At 40.5% G+C, this 17,549-nt stretch overlaps 1 protein-coding gene across 1 annotated transcript in view; it reads right to left on the bottom strand.

The window, feature by feature from the left end:
• The window catches only part of kcnh7 (potassium voltage-gated channel subfamily H member 7), a 58,332-nt gene that overhangs the window by 24,538 nt on the left and 16,245 nt on the right, over positions 1–17,549 (bottom strand). The window contains exons 3-5 of the mRNA XM_029256883.1: positions 13,110–13,265; positions 4,339–4,773; positions 2,402–2,616 (exon numbers count right to left, since the gene is read on the bottom strand). Coding sequence (XP_029112716.1) covers positions 2,402–2,616; positions 4,339–4,773; positions 13,110–13,265 — 806 coding nt within the window. The remainder of the gene's footprint in view (positions 1–2,401; positions 2,617–4,338; positions 4,774–13,109; positions 13,266–17,549) is intronic.

Below are 17,549 nucleotides of genomic sequence, written 5' to 3'. Positions count from 1 at the left end.
AGCAACAAAGAGGTTCAGTTAAATATACCTGCACAGACAGTGCTGGTTGCATAACCCACAGCCACTAAAATTAGCTTTCTCTGGCATTGATTCTCTCTGATACTGTTGTGTTAACAGGATTGGTTTATGTTTGGCATTATTTTAGTTTGTGATTCTTCTTTAAGTGGAAAAATACAGAACTGCAGATATCCTATGGATGAATGTACTGTAAATGATGAAGGCAAAGATAGTTAACCACACATTTTTCTCTACTTAGGGCCTTAATCATGATATTAATAAGCATGAAAACAAAAGAAATAATTTTTTTAAAGGCAACCTTTCCCTGTTGCTTAGGAATCAGTTTGGTTAAAGGCAAATGTGATTTGTGGTCACAATTCCACTCAAGAAAAGTAACAAAATTCGATTTTAACCAAAGTACAAAGAAGTAGAATCCACAATGCTCTTACTATTCTCTCTAAAAAATAGATTTATATTCACTTTGGCCTTTCCATCCCTAAGGATAACATGAAATCTGAAATTTATAAAGGTATTGAATTTCTTATTCTTTCAGGAATGAAATGCGGAATTTCTTCTGCAAGTTTCAATAATTTTGGTATATTAAATGAAAAAATGCATGAAAAAGAAAAATGTTAACTTTAAAGTGCAGTTTGATTTATATTATGGCAGTTCACTTCTTTATAAAGCAATGCAAACTGTTACAGTACAGCACACAGTACAGTTACAGTCATGCAACAGTCACAGTATGACTCATTTCATTTTCTATCTTGTCTTTTTTTCTCTAGAGAGAAGTCCTTTTAAAATAAATGGCATCACGTGTGGAATATTGGTCGCCATAATGAGTGTGTTGGCAACAGACTGTTGCAGAGTTCAAGAAATGCCCTGTTCTGTGGCTGGCAAGAGTTTAGGCTACACCCCCATATCCTGAAGTGACCCCTGAAGGTAGGGGGATGCATATTAACTGATAACAATTATCAAGTGCAGCCATACATACTTAATGACAACTCTAAGGGAGACAGAATGACCAGGTGTGTTGAATAAAGTTTGATGAGTGTTGCTAAGGTTTTGGCTCAGGATTATGGTTTTGGTGTTGTACTTTTCAACTCCACAATGACAATGAAATTGAAGGACAATAGAAGATGACAGAACATCCTGAAGGAAGTCTGTCTATGTGCTCACCAAGAGTCATCGTGTCACTTCTCAATAATGACTTTTCAAGTCAGTTTTAGTCAGAGCTTTTCTGTTTCTATACATTATTTTTATTCTTATTAGAGCTGACAGGCCTTTCCCTTCATATTTATTAACTTGCCGACTGGTGTTTTAGTTAGCCTTTCTTATTATGAGGTTTAGAAACAGTAAAAAAAACCCTACACATGCCCACTGTTGCCTCTGGAAGGTTGCTTATTGGACCAGACATATTCTGGTGTGCCACAGCTGTTAAAGAAAATTTTCTTTGATACCCTGATGCTTGTAAGCCTATGGTGCTTCTATATCAGACTACAGAGCTTCTCTCTTATTGAAGGTGAGTTGTAATAGTGTTGACATTACTAGTCCAAGTTTATTTCAGAAATAGGTATGTTACAGACCTGACTGCAATGTGAGGCTGATTAGTCCAAAGCAAAAATTCTGATAACAATTCCGTTCTGATTTGTGATGCGTTTTGCGGATGCTTTCTCCAAATCATCTTATGTTATGTTTCTTTGCTGTGCTTAATATGTGCCTGTATATACAGCTGGATAATTTCACTAGAGCCATTCAGGGTAAGTACCTTGCTCAACAGTACTGTGAGAGATTGAAACCTTTATCTTTCGGTTACAAGGCACTGGCTGTAACCATTATGTTCCCTACTACTCAAGTACTGTATATCAGTCCGAGTTTATGAAAGGCTGCACTACTGCTTGTTGAGTATTCTTCTTTTAATAGTTTCATAGAATCACACAGCTAATTTTTCGTAGAAAATACTGACATTTTCAAATATAAAATTACTTCAGAAATAATGGTATGGAAACTTGCATGGCCAGAACATTTCATGTCGAGTGAGGGTACCACATCTGAAAAGTTGGTCATGGACTTTGAATCTTAAAATTTAATAGACTGTCATGTCAAGCTGAACTACATGCTTAATTAAACCAAATCAATGTGTATACTGCAATGTATTCTCCCCAGCTAATAATGCAGCAAGAACTTTTTTTGCAATTATCAATACAAAGAACAATTCTAAAATATGCAACCAAAGTACAGCTCAGAATTTCTGGCACTCTTACATTTAATCATTTAGCAGGTTCTTTGTACCAAAGTGATCTACATCTCTGAGATCAATACAAAATGTGCATTACATCAACAGAAGGAGACAACCAGATGCAGAGACATGATTCTTGAGTACAGTCAATAGGACAGGACTTACTTGTGTAACTTTTTCTGTGACGTTATGTGTCCTGTCCTTGACCTTTGGCGCGATGATGGTCTTCTCAGAAGATGGAGGAGAGGCTGCCCTCTTTTCATTGTTCACCTCGGAGAAGTTGAGTGTGATGAGTGGGATTTTGTTAATAGTGCTGTACTTGTTCAGATTGGAGTCCGATGTAGAGCCCAACAGACTGGATTTTATGTGGTTGAATGGACCTGGAAGGGGAAAACGTACACAAATCTACAACGGAAAGCAAAATATAACACAACCCGACACAATCTTGGGTATTTCCATTTGGAGGCAAAACGGTGATTTTTTTTTTTTCTTTTAAATCATTTTCTTTCTGTTGTTTTTACCATTCAGAAAGTACTGTGTCACTGGTTTTATATTAAACTGTTACTAATCTAATGGCGGAAGCTGGATTTCCTTAGTGACTGGGAGAAACAGTTTACTTTGAAAAAGATACAGTATTTAGAAAAATAAATTACTATAATATTTTAGTTAATTTGGCTCCAAATAATTCATAAAACAATTAATAGCTATACGTAGCTATTGCCTGTGAGTAGTTCTTGAAAGAATCCTATGCGCATAAAAGGGTGACAGCAAGCTCTGTTTATAGTTGGTTTCAATTCACTGACCATGTGCCAAACATGAAAAAGATGCAGCTGGTCCATGCTTAGTAGGAAACCACTTTAGCGGTACATATTTTGCCTGACCTGTATCTTGCAATGCACCTTCTTTGTTGTTTTGAAGGCCACGGTTTTGTATTGCATGCAACACATCATGGCGATAAAAAAATCAAGATACTCAGACCACACCCACTGCCATCCAGGAGCTGGGCACCAGTTTGTCACAATAAAAAGAAAAGGATGAGTTCAAAGAAGAAATTACTAAGATTCAGAGCATGTTTCATCTCTATATTTTATTCATGGCCTGCTGATCAGGTTAATAGAAATATTCTGGAGGTCTTCAACTTTTCATAATAATATGAAAAAATCCATAGGCCTTACCATACATCTTTAATTTCAAACAATTCCTGACACTGATGGCATAGAGGTACTTTGTTTGTTCTGAAATTGGCTGATGAAGTGTGTATGAGGGAAAAATTACTCAGGTGATAACTTTCCGCATGGTTACCACTTACCATACTATATGCAATCTTGTGAAGATAAATGACAGTTTGAAGGAAGCTGTGTTGCCAATGACCTTTACTGTATGTGAATTATACATGGAAGAGATAGTCTGACATTTAGTGAGCGGAAACCAGAAATGTAATATTTTCACTCCACGTTGACTTAAAACATCTGTTTTGGGAGATGGCAATGTGCAGTTGGGAACAAGACGATAAGCTTTTACGTTACGATGAGTCTTGGTGAAAGGGCTTTAAAAACAAGCCTTGTTATTTCCATGCACATGTATGGGCAATCAGGGCCTTCTGCTGAGCAATGGTAAGAGGCTGCAAGTTCACATTCAGCAGCATTTTCGGTTTACTTCCAACTGAAAGCATTCATGAGTCTTAAATTATATACAGCGAGGCCTTTAATGCATACCTGCACTAAATGTTTGGTTACAATTCACTGTGTAAAATGCAGGAAGCAGCCAGCATGTTATGAGCATGTGGAGAGAGCATGTTGTTACCTTTAATATCACCACCATTATCTTAAGTGCAGCATTTCCGTGTTGAAAGGAAAAAAGGGTGGGAAATTATCAAGTTCTGACACAGAATTCATGGTCAAAATCCATATTTTAAGTCATAAAAATAATGAATCATAGCCATTTTTTATATAATTTATACAATTACAAAACTAATGTTAGTGTGCAGTGTGGGCATTGACATAAAGTGAATGTCCTTCGCATCATCATCTCTTATGTTGCTCAGTGCCATATGATGAGAGTGAATTTGAGAATGATTCAAGTTTCATAATCTAATCTTTTACCTTCACTTGCATGTTGATCCCTGAAACCAGTCTTGGCATTAGAACTGAGAGCCTCGATGTCCTGGACAGATGACACACGCCTCATGCTGCAGAGGCTCTCATGGGAGGTGCTGCGGGCCAGGCAGGTAGTGGACTGAGGCTGCTCGAGGCAAATACGGTCCCACTGCCACTTTGGGGATGAGTGATCCAGGGGTCCCGACAAGGTGAGGGGTGTGGGGCACTGGCTGGAGCCGATGAGGGCTCGTGTGTCCTCTCCATATGAGGGGCTGCAGCTCTCCTTGGTTGGTGACCTGAAGTCCGTCATGGCAATAGAATCATCGCTTCGCTTGGGCGAATCCACCACAACTGTGTCTGGATCCTCCTGAGGGAGGGACTGTTTGCTGGCACCCAGAAGGTTAAAGGCAGGCAGTCGAAATCGGAAAAACTTCCTCTTCCCTGAAGGGAAAAGAAATGAAACACTGGGGTTGAAATCCCTTTCCATATAGTCTCACGCTTCTTCCAATTTTTTCATAAACAGCAAAGCTCAGGATGTTAGAACTAACCACTTTCACCATACCCGTTTATTTATGGTAATCAAAAGAAAACTACTTACCACTTTACGGATATCCTCAAACATTATTAAAATTTACATGTAATGTCATTAATTTGCAATTCTTTAAGATACAGATTTTTTTTCAGATCATTATATCATTTCAGCCTTCACATATATTTGCTTTATTTTCTACCCTGTTGGTCAGCTGTATATTTCTAAGGATGATTAAATCAATAACCTGATTTACTTAGTGGACTAAATGTATGTCCATAAGCATCCATAAGCAAAATCCATTGCAAAAATCTTTTCCTTTAATGGGTTTGAGAACAAATAAGATGACTATGATGAACCAGAAGTATTTTTTGTTGTTAAATCTGCAACCTCAAATGACTGCAGCTAAATGACTGCAGTCTTAGGAGTAGTATCGCTTTCTGCCTTCTAGGCCTGCCATTATTAATTAGACACTTTTCTGTAGAGTTATTTTTAAATACAACTTGATCAAACAAATTTCTAACCTTCCCATGGTATGTGTTTCTTGTCTCTTTGAAGTCTTATGAATAATTCATTTTGTTGACATTTGCTAAAAATTTGACAAACCTGCAGAGATTCTGATCTCATACTATATTTGCATGATTTCAGACAGACACACAAGTATTGTTAAATTTGTAAGAAATACTACAGACATGGGTTTTATGCAAAAATTACAAATACCAAGGGAAATGAACACGAAACTGGGTTGAGATCAGGTTAAAAATAATATGTATGAATATTAGTTTCATGAAATCATATGACCACCGTAACATTGTATTTAAAACATGTCAACTTGATATCATCATATGAATACACCATGACATCATGCAAATACAGTGTCACATTACATTTCTAAAATAAGATTTTTTGGATCCGAGCTTAGTATTGTGACTGTTTTAGCGTGTAGTAGTTGTAGGAAGCTTGGACTTAGTCAATCCACTAATGTGTTCAATTTCTATGACAAGGAAGGGAATCTTCAGATCAGTAAATTCTGAAAAACTACTTCTAAAAGTGTAATTATGGAAATTAATTATATATTACAGTAAAATGCAAACCATGTATTACTTATTACAGTTACATATATTGCTGCATTACAATTATTGCTTGAGTATTTTCTTTTGTAAACTGTGTGTGCATCAATTTCTTTTAATCTACGTGGTATTTACATTTCTCAGACACAGATCATATACTCAGACAGAAATATCCGTGTTGCTCATAGTTTTTTAAACATAATTAAAAAAAATCCTTCTTTTCAGATTTCTTTAGCCTTATTGGAAACAATGAAATGGAAAAAATAAAGAAAGTAAATGTGGTAGATTGTGTGTCTGCAGGGGGGTGACTCTCTGTGGGGTCCCTGGTTGACAGTGGTGTCAGCGAACATGAAACGACACTCGGAAATATGAGGCAACCATCACTCCGCACTGTTCGTCCAGCTTGTTATTGTCAGGCACTTTCAGTCCTCCACATGACAGGTACAGGTGCCACAGTAGCTTGGCAGCAGAAACAGCAAGAGCCAACAAATGGCCTGAGAAAGCAAGACAAACAGTATTTTCTTCCAGGCGTCCTTCTTTTATACCGCAGGTAGGGGCACTCAGGCCTCCTTGTTTTACGCATCATAAGTGCGGAGATGAAAGCCCTTCACAGTCAGTGATGATATCAGTGCACTGGAGGGTTTTGTACATGTAGTTCCATGCAACCGACATGTAAACACTACTCTTCCAGACTTTCAGTCCCTGTTTACCTTCTATCACCATGGCATCTAAATGATTCACAAGTTATAAATAGCAAAATCATGACTGGGAATAAAAATACACAGCATTGTCAATTTTAAAAACTCACGGCACTTCTTAAAAGCAGGAGTGTCAGCTACAGAAGTTTTTTATAGTATGTGCGAATATTAAATTGATTACCTATTTGAAGCAAAAACAAAAAAACATTTTACAGAAGTTCATGCTGCTCAAGATCGCATCTCTTTCAGACACCTCCCATCCCTAGATTATCTGTGAGGTAGTATGGTCATTTTAGGGCAATGAAATGAGTGAACAAGTGTGACAGCTGGACTGTAGGAAAGATACAATTAGGTTAGACAGTCATGCACTACCCTATCTTTGTTTCAACTCTAACAGCAGCCCTCAACTGATTATACATTTACATTTATTCATTTAGCAGACGCTTTTGTCCAAAGCGACGCACATCTCAGCAAAAGTACAATTATGCATTACATTAAGAGAAGGAGACATAGCTGCAGACATGAAAGTCTCAAGCAAACATGTTTCTTCCCTACCACTTGCTGCACCGAGGTTCATCGTTCGAGTAGGTGATAGGACACAGGATAGACAAATCCCAATACCCTTCCACGAATTTTTTTTTTTTAAAATATTATAAGATACACAAATGAGCAAGTACAATGCTGGAGTAATGGCTGAATAAAGGTTGTATCTGGGGATGCTTATGGAGTTACGATGCATGAACAGTTACACCATAAATGAGCTGGAGAGATCTTGGGCGAAGTGGATCTGAAAAAGGTGGGTTTTCAGACCCTTCTTGAAAATAGACAGTTTCCGCAGTTCGGAGTGACAGGGGAAGGTCATTCCACCACAACGGACCCAGAACCGAGAACCTCCGAGCTTTGCCTTTCGTGCGCAGGACCACCAAACGAGCAGAAGCAGACGAGTGAAGGGGCCTGGCTGGGGTGTACTGGTTGATTAAATCTTGTAAATAGCTGGGAGAAGTTCTATTGATGCATTTGTACACAGTAACCAGGGTTTTGAATTTGATTTGGGCAGCTATAGGAAGCCAGTGCAGAGAAATGAGTAGAGGAGATACATGGGAGTGCTTTGGCAAATCAAACACAACTCGTGCAGCAGCATTCTGTAGAAGCTGCAGAGGTTTGATGGCATTAGCAGGAAGGCCACACAGGAGAGAGTTGCAGTAGTCCAAACGGGAAGTCACCATGGCCTGGACAAGTAGTTGGGCGGAGTCAGAAGTGAGGTAGGGACGGATCCTACGAATATCATGCAGGATGTATCTGCAGGATCGGGTTGTGGCTTCGATATGTTGAGCGAATGACAGACTCGCATCAATTGTTACTCCCAGACTTTTAGCGAAGGAGCTAGGCGAAATGAGTGAGTTGTCCAGTTTGATCGAGAGGTCGCGACAGGAGGATAGGCCAACTGGGAGGTAAAGAATCTCTGTTTTGGAGAGGTTAAGTTGGAGGTGATTATCATACATCCATGAAGAGATGTTCAACAGGCAGGCAGCAATGCGTGCGGAGATGTCTGACGCACCAGGTGGAAAGGAAAGGAAGAGCTGGGCATCATCAGCATAGCAGTGGTATTTGAATCCATGGGAGGCTATGACCGGACCGAGGGAGGAGGTGTAGATGGAGAAAAGAAGAGGACCCAATACCGAGCCCTGTGGAACACCGGTTGAGAGAGGCAGAGGAGAACAACGAGAGCTCCGGATCTGTCAGAGAGGTAGGACTCAAACCATCTTAGTGCCGCACCTTTGATCCCAAGCTGGTTAAGAGAGGAGAGTAGAATCCGATGACTGACAGTGTCGAATGCTGCAGACAGATCGAGGAGGATGAGGACCGAGGAGAGGGAGGCAGCTCTAGCAGCTCGGAGAGGTCAGATACCGCCCAGAAGGGCGGTCTCAGTGAAGTGACCAACTTTGAAACGAGACTGATAATCATCTAGGAGATGGTTCCGGGTGAGGAAATCAGACAGTTGATCACAGGCTGCCCGCTCAAGGGTTTTGGACAGGAAGGAGAGGAGAGAGAGCGGTCTGTAATTTTCAACCAGATTGGGGTCCAGGGAGGATCTTTTTAACAGAGGTGAAATTAGAGCGGTTTTGAAGGCAGCTGGGAAACAGCCAGAGGAGAGTGAGAAGTTGATGATAGAAGAGATGAAGAAGGAGAGTTGCGGTGAAGTGTTCTGAAGGAGTGATGATGGGATCAGATCAAGCGAGCAGGTGGTGGCTCTGCACAATATCAGGAGGTCAGCAACTTCAGATTCGGAGAGCGGCTTGAAGTTGGAGAGGATAGCTTTGCAGGGAGGTCCAGCACGAACCAGGCAGGTTGATGGTGAGAATTTATCAGTGATCACTTTGACTTTGTCTCTGAAAAACAAAGCAAAGTCTTCAGCAGTGAGAGAAGAGGGAGGAGGAGGTGGCAGGGAACTCAGAAGGGATGAGAAGGTGGCAAAGAGTCTGTGTGGTTTTTTGGATGCAGACTGTATTTTGTTGTGGAAGAAGGAGGTTTTAGCTGAAGAGACAGCAGACTAAAAAGCAGCTAAGAGTGACTGGAGTTTTGGATTTACGCCATCTTCGCTCTGCAGCCCGCAGTTTGGACCTGTTAGCACGTAATGTATCAGACAGCCATGGGGTAGCAATGGGGCGTGCTGGTCTAGAAGACAGAGGACAGAGAGAGTCAAGGGAGGAAGATAAGGCAGAGAGGAAAGTGTTAGTGGCATCAGCTGTAGATAGATCTGAGAATTGTGGAGCAGAAGGGAGAGCAGCCAGAGTAGCAGAGGCAAAGCAGGAAGGTGAGAGAGATTTTAAGTTGCGGCGAAAGGTGACAATGGATGCAGGAAGAGACAAAGAGTTAGTGGTGAGGGAGGATTGAAAGGAAATGAAGAAGTGGTCAGAAACATGCAGCGGAGTGACAGAGAGAACAGGACAGCCACAGCTGCGGGAAAATACAAGATCAAGACAGTTGCCCGCTTTGTGAGTAGCAGGGGATTGGGACAGGGAGAGATCAAAGGACTGTAGGAGCAACAGAAGGCCGCTTGCATGAATGTCATCAACATGCAGGTTGAAGTCACCCAGGAGAATCAGTGGAGAGTTGTCCCCTGGCAGAGAGCTCAACAAGATGTCAAGGTCATCCAAGAAGCGGCCAAGAGGGCCAGGAGAGCGATAAAGGGCAACCACAAGAAGGGTATAGTTCTTGTATCAAAATAAGGGGACGCATAACGCAAATGCTGTAAAAAATGTATCAGACTGCACAGAATGTTTAAACAGCAGTATTCCAGTAGGCTGAACTTCATTGAAATGGTTCTGGGTTGGCGCAATGTTGCAGCAGGTACTGCTGGTGCCTCACGGGTCCTGTGCTCTTTGTTTGGATGTGATTTTAAATCTGGCTCAGTCTGTGTGGAGTTTGCAAGCTCTCCCTATCTTTGCATGGGTTCCCTTTCACAGCTGAGATAGTGCAGTGCTGGCTAAATTGCTCTTAGTGTGCGTATGTCTAAGTGAATGTGTGGGATAGACTGATGTCACTCCTTTTGTTTCTGGGATAGGCTCCAGACCACTGTGACCCTAATGTGAGCAAGAAGTTATTAATGGGTGGATGGATGAAATTATTACGTGCCATCATGTTTATATGGCAAAGACTGATTTTCATATATTTTCATTCATATAGGGTTAGAAAGGTGTAGGTAAGATATCACCTCACTCGCTGGCCTCGTGGATCAGTATTTTAACATGTTGGTTAAATTACATGATCTCATATGCTCTATTGTACCATTTTATCTGCAAAGAACATGTTAAAATTTTGCTATATTTTTTGCTGCGTCGAAAAGTTTTTCACAGTGCCCTCATACAAGTATAAATCTTTGTCTAATTTTACATGTCTTTACACACCAGAGGACAGATCCTCCAAACAACTTCTTTTTTAATTTCCCCTTGGTAGTTATTAATCCCATTGGTATAAATTAGTATAAAATTACCATGAAGTAGTTCACAAGGGAAGCTGTGATGTAAAATAACCTTTCTTTAATCAAATACATAAAAAAAGGAAAAATGCATCACTATTAATGAAGCGCAGTCAAAGTGCTGCAGTCTGTGTGTTTTCCTCTGTCAGAATGGCTTGCATTACATCAGTGATCTTACTCATAAGCCATTCCTCGGCTGAAAGGAACGTGTCTAATGATGTGTTTCTAAAAGGATAAATCAACATTCTGTCATACACCACATGTGTTACTTCCAGCAAAAGAGAATGACAGGATTTCTTAACCGGATAACAGTTTGCGTGGGGGAAAAAAACAATTGGTATGAATCAAATTAATTTCTCTTTTAGTCTGAATTCCAGCTAACTGCTACACAGCAATTAGTGTTGGCTTTTTTTACAATTGATCATTAAAATCTAGGATGGAGCTTGGACTGGGTCTCTCTTTGAATGTTAGCATGGCGCATGCAGCCAGATTATGGTGGACTACTTTCCCATGCTTTTTTTTTTCTTGTTGCTATGATACCAGAAGAAATATTTGCATTGAATAATAATTTGATTTAAATTCCCCCTTGTGTATGACATATGACGATATTTCGGTGAAAGAACATTTTGCAAGAAGTGATCAGAATGGGGACAGTTGGCATTCTCCTTGCACATGAAAGATCTGGCTTTGTGGTTTTTCAGCTGGTGACTTTGTACACCGTAGCACACGCTCTGAGGACAGAAGGGCGAAGCTTATCTTCTGTGCATCCATTCTAATCCCCCCACTCCCTACGCGGTTCTGTGTTCCCCTCTGCATACTCCTCAGTAGGAGCGACAAGAAGTCCGCTCTGATTAGCTGTGTGAAGAGCGGGCAGAGGCAGCGAGGACTCTAGATATCTTTGTTGCCCTGGGGTCATGTCTGTCCTCTGCAGTTGCTGGGTACTCCCACCCTACAGTTGCATCTTTACAGAGGCCGGACTTGATGGTTGCTTGAGAACAACCTTAATTACCATTTAAACCTCCTGACATCAAACTATGAATACAGTAATTAAACATAGCCTAAGTCCAATGGTTTACCATTCCATATTCAGAAATGTGAGCATGTATGAAAATAAGATAGTTTTGGGAAAAGTCCCTGAAATGAAGAACACCAAATGCAGACCAGCAGCAGAATAGATGTTTACTCAGAGTTGCGTGGCCCCCCGGGCTGTTCAAACGCAGAGCCGCCAACCAGCCCACAACCAAAGACATCTCTGCTGACTCACAGTGGGTGAACAAAAAAAAACTGTCAGTTCCTTGTTTTTTCGGTCTCCCGTGCATGAGATGGAAAGAGGAGAATAACCCCTCATCGTACATCAATTCAGCACAGTGAGGCACGAATTATGAGGGTGATTTTCAAATGACTGTAACAATCATGCGCCAATATGAACACCAGTAGATGCTGGGATTAGTTATTTGTCAATTGTTTCAAAAATTATCATCACTGCTGATAATGTAAAATCTTAGCGTGAGTGTTTCAAAATCAAAAATGTTAACGGACTCATTGAACATTGCAAACCTGGTATTAAGAAGCCATGATAAGATATTCATAAGAGTTCCAGAATACTAAAAGCAGTTTGTATAAGACTAAAATTATTAATTCTAAAGTGGTAAGGTCTTAAGGCATATGCTGAATGCCAAAATCAACCTTACTGCCTGATCCTCACCATTATCTTCCATGTATTGTTTGTCCTGCAGTGTAGTCAGAAATATTGATACCAGCCAGAGTTACTCCAGAAATCTCCAGAAATCTCCAGAACAGGTGCAAGACTCTGAAGGGTAAATGTGGCCACAGGGCTGCGGTTCTTTTGAGGAGCCGGCAGTAACACCGGGACAGGTGCGAGTCAGGTGTTTGCTGAGTGCCTGCCAGAGGCCGTCGGTCTGGAGTTGCGGCATGTGAAATATGGAACACCTGGGATGACAGGAGTAGATAAACACCACTAGGCAGAGGGGACGGTGAGGGAGGGGGGCAGTAGCTCACAACCAGTGAGTTTTGCTTGGCGAGATGAAGCAATGTTTTTTTGAGATTTAAGTCTACCAAAAATACAGCAATTAAACATTTGCTTCTAACCGTGAAAAAGAGTAAGAAGTTGTTGCCACTAAGATGGAATGTTGAAACTCCATGGAAATCAGGACCGGTAATTTTTCATTGATAAATGACACTGAGGAAAATTACTCCGTAGAAAAATGAGGTGTCCTACTGGTGGACATTGTATTGTGAAAACTTTAAAGGTGTTCTCTACATGTGTACACTGGCACAGTGTGAAGCATCTGGCCATGTGTCATTGCCTGAGAACGGTTGCCTTTGGGCCCCTACGTTAGATTGAGAAAAATGCCCATATTGCCCTTTGCTCTAAGTTTTATTGGTAAGGTCACACCAAAATCCTGTTGCCCTCTGGTGTGTAGCTACATATAAAACAGTGTCCCAGAACAATGGAAAATGAAATTTGGTTGGCTACTCACTGTGGACAGATCTCGAAGGAGAGGAGTGCTTTAGCCTCTCTAAGGAGTCGCTGCTCAGCTCGTCCAGGACGTAGTCAAAACTGAGGATGAACATCATCACCACTCCCTCTTCGTTCTTCACAGGAATAATGTGAGTGGTGCAGAGAAAGTCTGAACCTAGAGGAGGAACAAATGTATGGCGTATGAGAGTGGCAGCAGCTGTCCGGTATAAACAGCATACACCGTGTGGGATGTACCGTCTTCTGCGATTACGAGATATGTCTCTTACCCACATGATTAAGTCTTGGCAGGGTCTCACATAGCGTTATAAAACTGTCTCATATCCACGGTGGAGTGACTTTTGGAGCTTGGGGGATTGAAAAATATATGACTGTTTAGGGTAGGCACACTCCTAAGCATTAATTTTCCTCTGGCAAAATGGATGATCAAAGTGCAACCTAACGTCCTCTACATTCATGAACATTAACTGCTACTAGAAAACTGTAAGAGCTGTGTGTTAAGACAGTAAATCACATAAAATATAGCTGTTCATTCAGATGGAAGTCCTTGTTGAGGGAGGAAGGCCATATTTTGAATGTGAGTGCCCATTCTAAGGAAAAACATCATCCAAAAAGGCTACAGAGAGGCACCATAGGATTTAAAGCGCAGTAATAAGCTGTGATGTGACTATAATGTAATATTACAATCTCTCGAGTATTTGAGTATTGTATGTCTGCTATGGTGTAGTGTTGTATCTGGAAGTACATAAAATACAGCTGCACAAATTACATCAAAACATTACTGTGGGCATGATACAGCATGCAGTGATGCTTAGCAGGAAATTAACATTTTAATAAATAACACTAGAGAGTATCACTCACAAATTACTATTTGTGAATACCCCTTCGGACTGTGCCGCATTAGAGCTAACTCAGATAAACACAAATTATTTTGCCTTAGGCATATCACAAGCTTTTGTGAATTCAATCTCTCAGAAATTCCTTTAAATTCCTTCCAGACATGGATAAAATATGTTGTGCAACTGAATCTTGGCATTGTTGCTAAAAGATGTGAAATCTTATTGATTTAAATACACACAGCTATGAATGTATACTACTTTTATAGTTATACTAATGTTTTGGTCATACCTACACACAATACCTATGAAGAAAAAAATGCATAATGTACACATCTTGTAGAGCTTTGACTCTGTTTTTACAGAAAGCTTAGATGTGTGCTGTCAAAACAAAACTATTTATAGCTTAATTGTCAAAGAAATGCCTGAAAAGGTTACCAGCTGACATGATTTAAAGAACATCAACCAGACAAACCCAGTATCTATCAACAGCAGTAACAATAATGCTGTCAAAAATATATTTTAATGTGCTAGAGCCAACAAATCTCTTCAAAGTCAACAGAATGTGCTATGCTTAGCACTGCAGTTGTTGTGATATATTATTGTCAGTAATTGTGTTAATATGCAGTACAAATTGTTATAAGAGAACTGTTTCCAATTGAGGGGTGCAGTGGGTTGGGCCACAGTCTTGCTCTCTGGTGGGTCTGGGGTTTGAGTCCCGCTTGGGGTGCCTTGCGACGGACTGGCGTCCCGTCCTGGGTGTGTCCCCTCCCCCTCTGGCCTTACGCTGGGTGGGCTCTGGTTCCCCGCAACCCTGTATGGGACAAGTGGCTCTGAAAGTGTGTGTGTTTCCAATTGATGTTGACAGTTAAATGTTTATGGACTGAATGGTTTTGTTTTGAAATACAAAAACTGGAAATATCACCATAATAATGACAGAGATATAGTGTCTTGAGAAGTCAACAGAGGTTTAGAACCAAAGAAATCTTGAACCATGTCATCCCTATCAAAACCTCGTATCATTTGCTGGAAACGGTTTTTTCATAAGGCATTCAGTTAACAAGATTGATCACTGATCTTCCCAGTTGTTCTGCAGCAATTCCCAGACATGTAGGATATTTGTGAAAGGCTTTACTTTGAGTCTTCTGTTTAGTTCTCCCCATCCATCCATCCATCCATCCATCCATCCATTAATTAATTTTCTTGTCATGGTCAGAATCACATGGGTCTGGAGCTTATCGCAGAATTACTGGGTGCAAAGCTAAGGGGGCTACACCCTAAACCTGATGCCAGTCTATAGAAATACATAACTTTCTTGTTTTATTACTAAATGCTGAAAGGTAGCTCCCAATAATGTCATGATCTGATTGAAGACTATCCACGAGGAAAATCTGTAGAAGATAAGTAACTTTGTCTATGTGCTCCTTAAATCACCCAGGGAAAGCACCCTCCCCGGCAGAGCAGAAGTGCTGCATCATAGGATGTGGGTGATTGCTCAGGACAGTAACATAACACACTGCATTATCTCTGCCTTCTAATGGAGAGACTGCACTTGGTCTGGAGCAGAGAAATGGATCAAGCAGAACCTTTTAGTGTTATAACCAAGGGGTGTAGAGTTCCTCAATCTCTAAACATAGGTGCACATGACCACTCCCTGAGAATGTTCTGGAAGACACAATCAGAATATATGACTCTGTTCCAGTGCACAGCCCTGATTGTCTAAGCTTCTCCTGCAAACTGGGTCTATAAACAAGGTTTTATGACATTTTTGTGCACACTGTGGTATTCGGCTCTGGAAAGTGCGCGCATACAGTGACCTCATGTTTCAAGTCTGTACATGATATTAAGAAAAAGGTATTGCTCAGTTTCAGTGGTTTATTTCATCCAGTGTAAATTTAAGAAATTGCAAGGAACTTAGAATATGCAGTTTTGGAAAAGATATAAAACAAATGTTTTTATAAAGTTTTTCTGCCATTGCTTCACTGTGGGATCCTGCACAACATTCTCGAGCTTCCTTACATCTGAAGTTCAGTCTTCTGCCCAGTATTCCGTTCTTTTCCTCAAGTTGACACCGCCTTTAAGACAGTCTCTCATGGCACATTAGTGAGTTCTGCAGCCCTTGACATGGAAGGCCTTGACAAACGAGCACTAACCTTTACATCCCAATCACTGTCACAGTCTTGTCGTGGCTTTGCTTTTTCGTAATCCTGGACCTGGGGTGCTGTCTAATTCTATATATGTATGCAGTGAGATGACTGGAAATTTAACAGGCTGATCACATACTGTATGCATAACAGCTAGATATTTAAATTTTTGTTAAATGTCAGTAGAATAATGGAATCTTGTACACTTTCCCCCACTTTTTAATAGTTAAACCGAATTATTAATTTATTAATTATTACATTGCATACACCTCTCTTTATATTGTCCTGTGGTATTAGGGCATAGAATAAAGAATGACACAGGGCTCAAAAATACATTCCAAGAGTACCATAGCGATGGCCCTTACCCAGATATGGACAGCTACCTGATCTCTATCTGATGGCTCAATGCCATCTCACCTTGGTCAAGACAGGATAGGCAAGAGGTGCCTACAAAAGAAAAAAACAGCCATCTGTTTTTGTATCATTTATATATACATTGACATATATCTATTTAGCTGATGTTTTTCTCCAAAATCGACTTACACTGTTAAATTATCTACAATTATTAACCAGTTTATACAGCTGGGTAATTTCACTGGAGTGATTTAGGGTACGCACCTTGCTGAAGGGTACTACAGCTAGAGGTGGGGTTCAAACCTATGACCTTTGGGTGATTTCACTGCAAAAGCAATAGCTCTGACTATGTTACCAACTTGGTCCAGTCAAAATAATTATATTTACTTTCCCCCAAGTGAATTTGTAAGTCTCACTGGATTCCTTCTGCATATGTATTTGACATTTCCTGTCCCTCTTTAAATTAGAAAACAGATCCCCTTCCTTCTCTCTTCCATTTATGCGTAAGAGGGGAACAGATCAAGACTCCTAACGCTGGCAAGCCCAATCACCAGTGGCCCCCTCCTTGGATCCTACCAAGGACACGCATTAACAATGTTCATAACTCAGTTCCCAGATTGCCACTAGCATTAATTAGTAGATTGCTTCCTGTCTATCTAAATATAACAAGTGTGTGTCAGACTTGGGCTTTATAGGGATGTTAGCTGTCTCCAAAACTGCTGTCACTCATGGAGTTGGGGGGTTTCTTTATGGAAATGATCATACAGTAATCTGACACTATAACCAAAGTGGTCTACTAACCCTCATGCTTTGTCATACTATTTCTGTATATTTTCAATTTCTTATACTTTATTTTCTGTATTTGGATGACTCAGCATTTTCTTGACATACACTCTCCATCTGATGTATGATGTGACAGAAAAGTGCTTTGGATGGATTCTGGAGTGGTATCTTCAGAGTATTTTTTAAGCACCCTGCTGGCTGAACCACTGAGTGATGATTGAGAGGACGGTCAGTTACACTTTGTGACCACAGTAATAACGACTGCCAAGTTGTGGAGATGAGTAGACTGCAGATAAAATATATGGCCCACATAGTTACAGTAGC

The sequence above is a fragment of the Scleropages formosus genome, chromosome 12 (assembly GCF_900964775.1).
Source record: "Scleropages formosus chromosome 12, fSclFor1.1, whole genome shotgun sequence".
Lineage (NCBI taxonomy): Eukaryota > Metazoa > Chordata > Actinopteri > Osteoglossiformes > Osteoglossidae > Scleropages > Scleropages formosus.
This window is presented reverse-complemented; position numbering and strand designations above follow the sequence as displayed.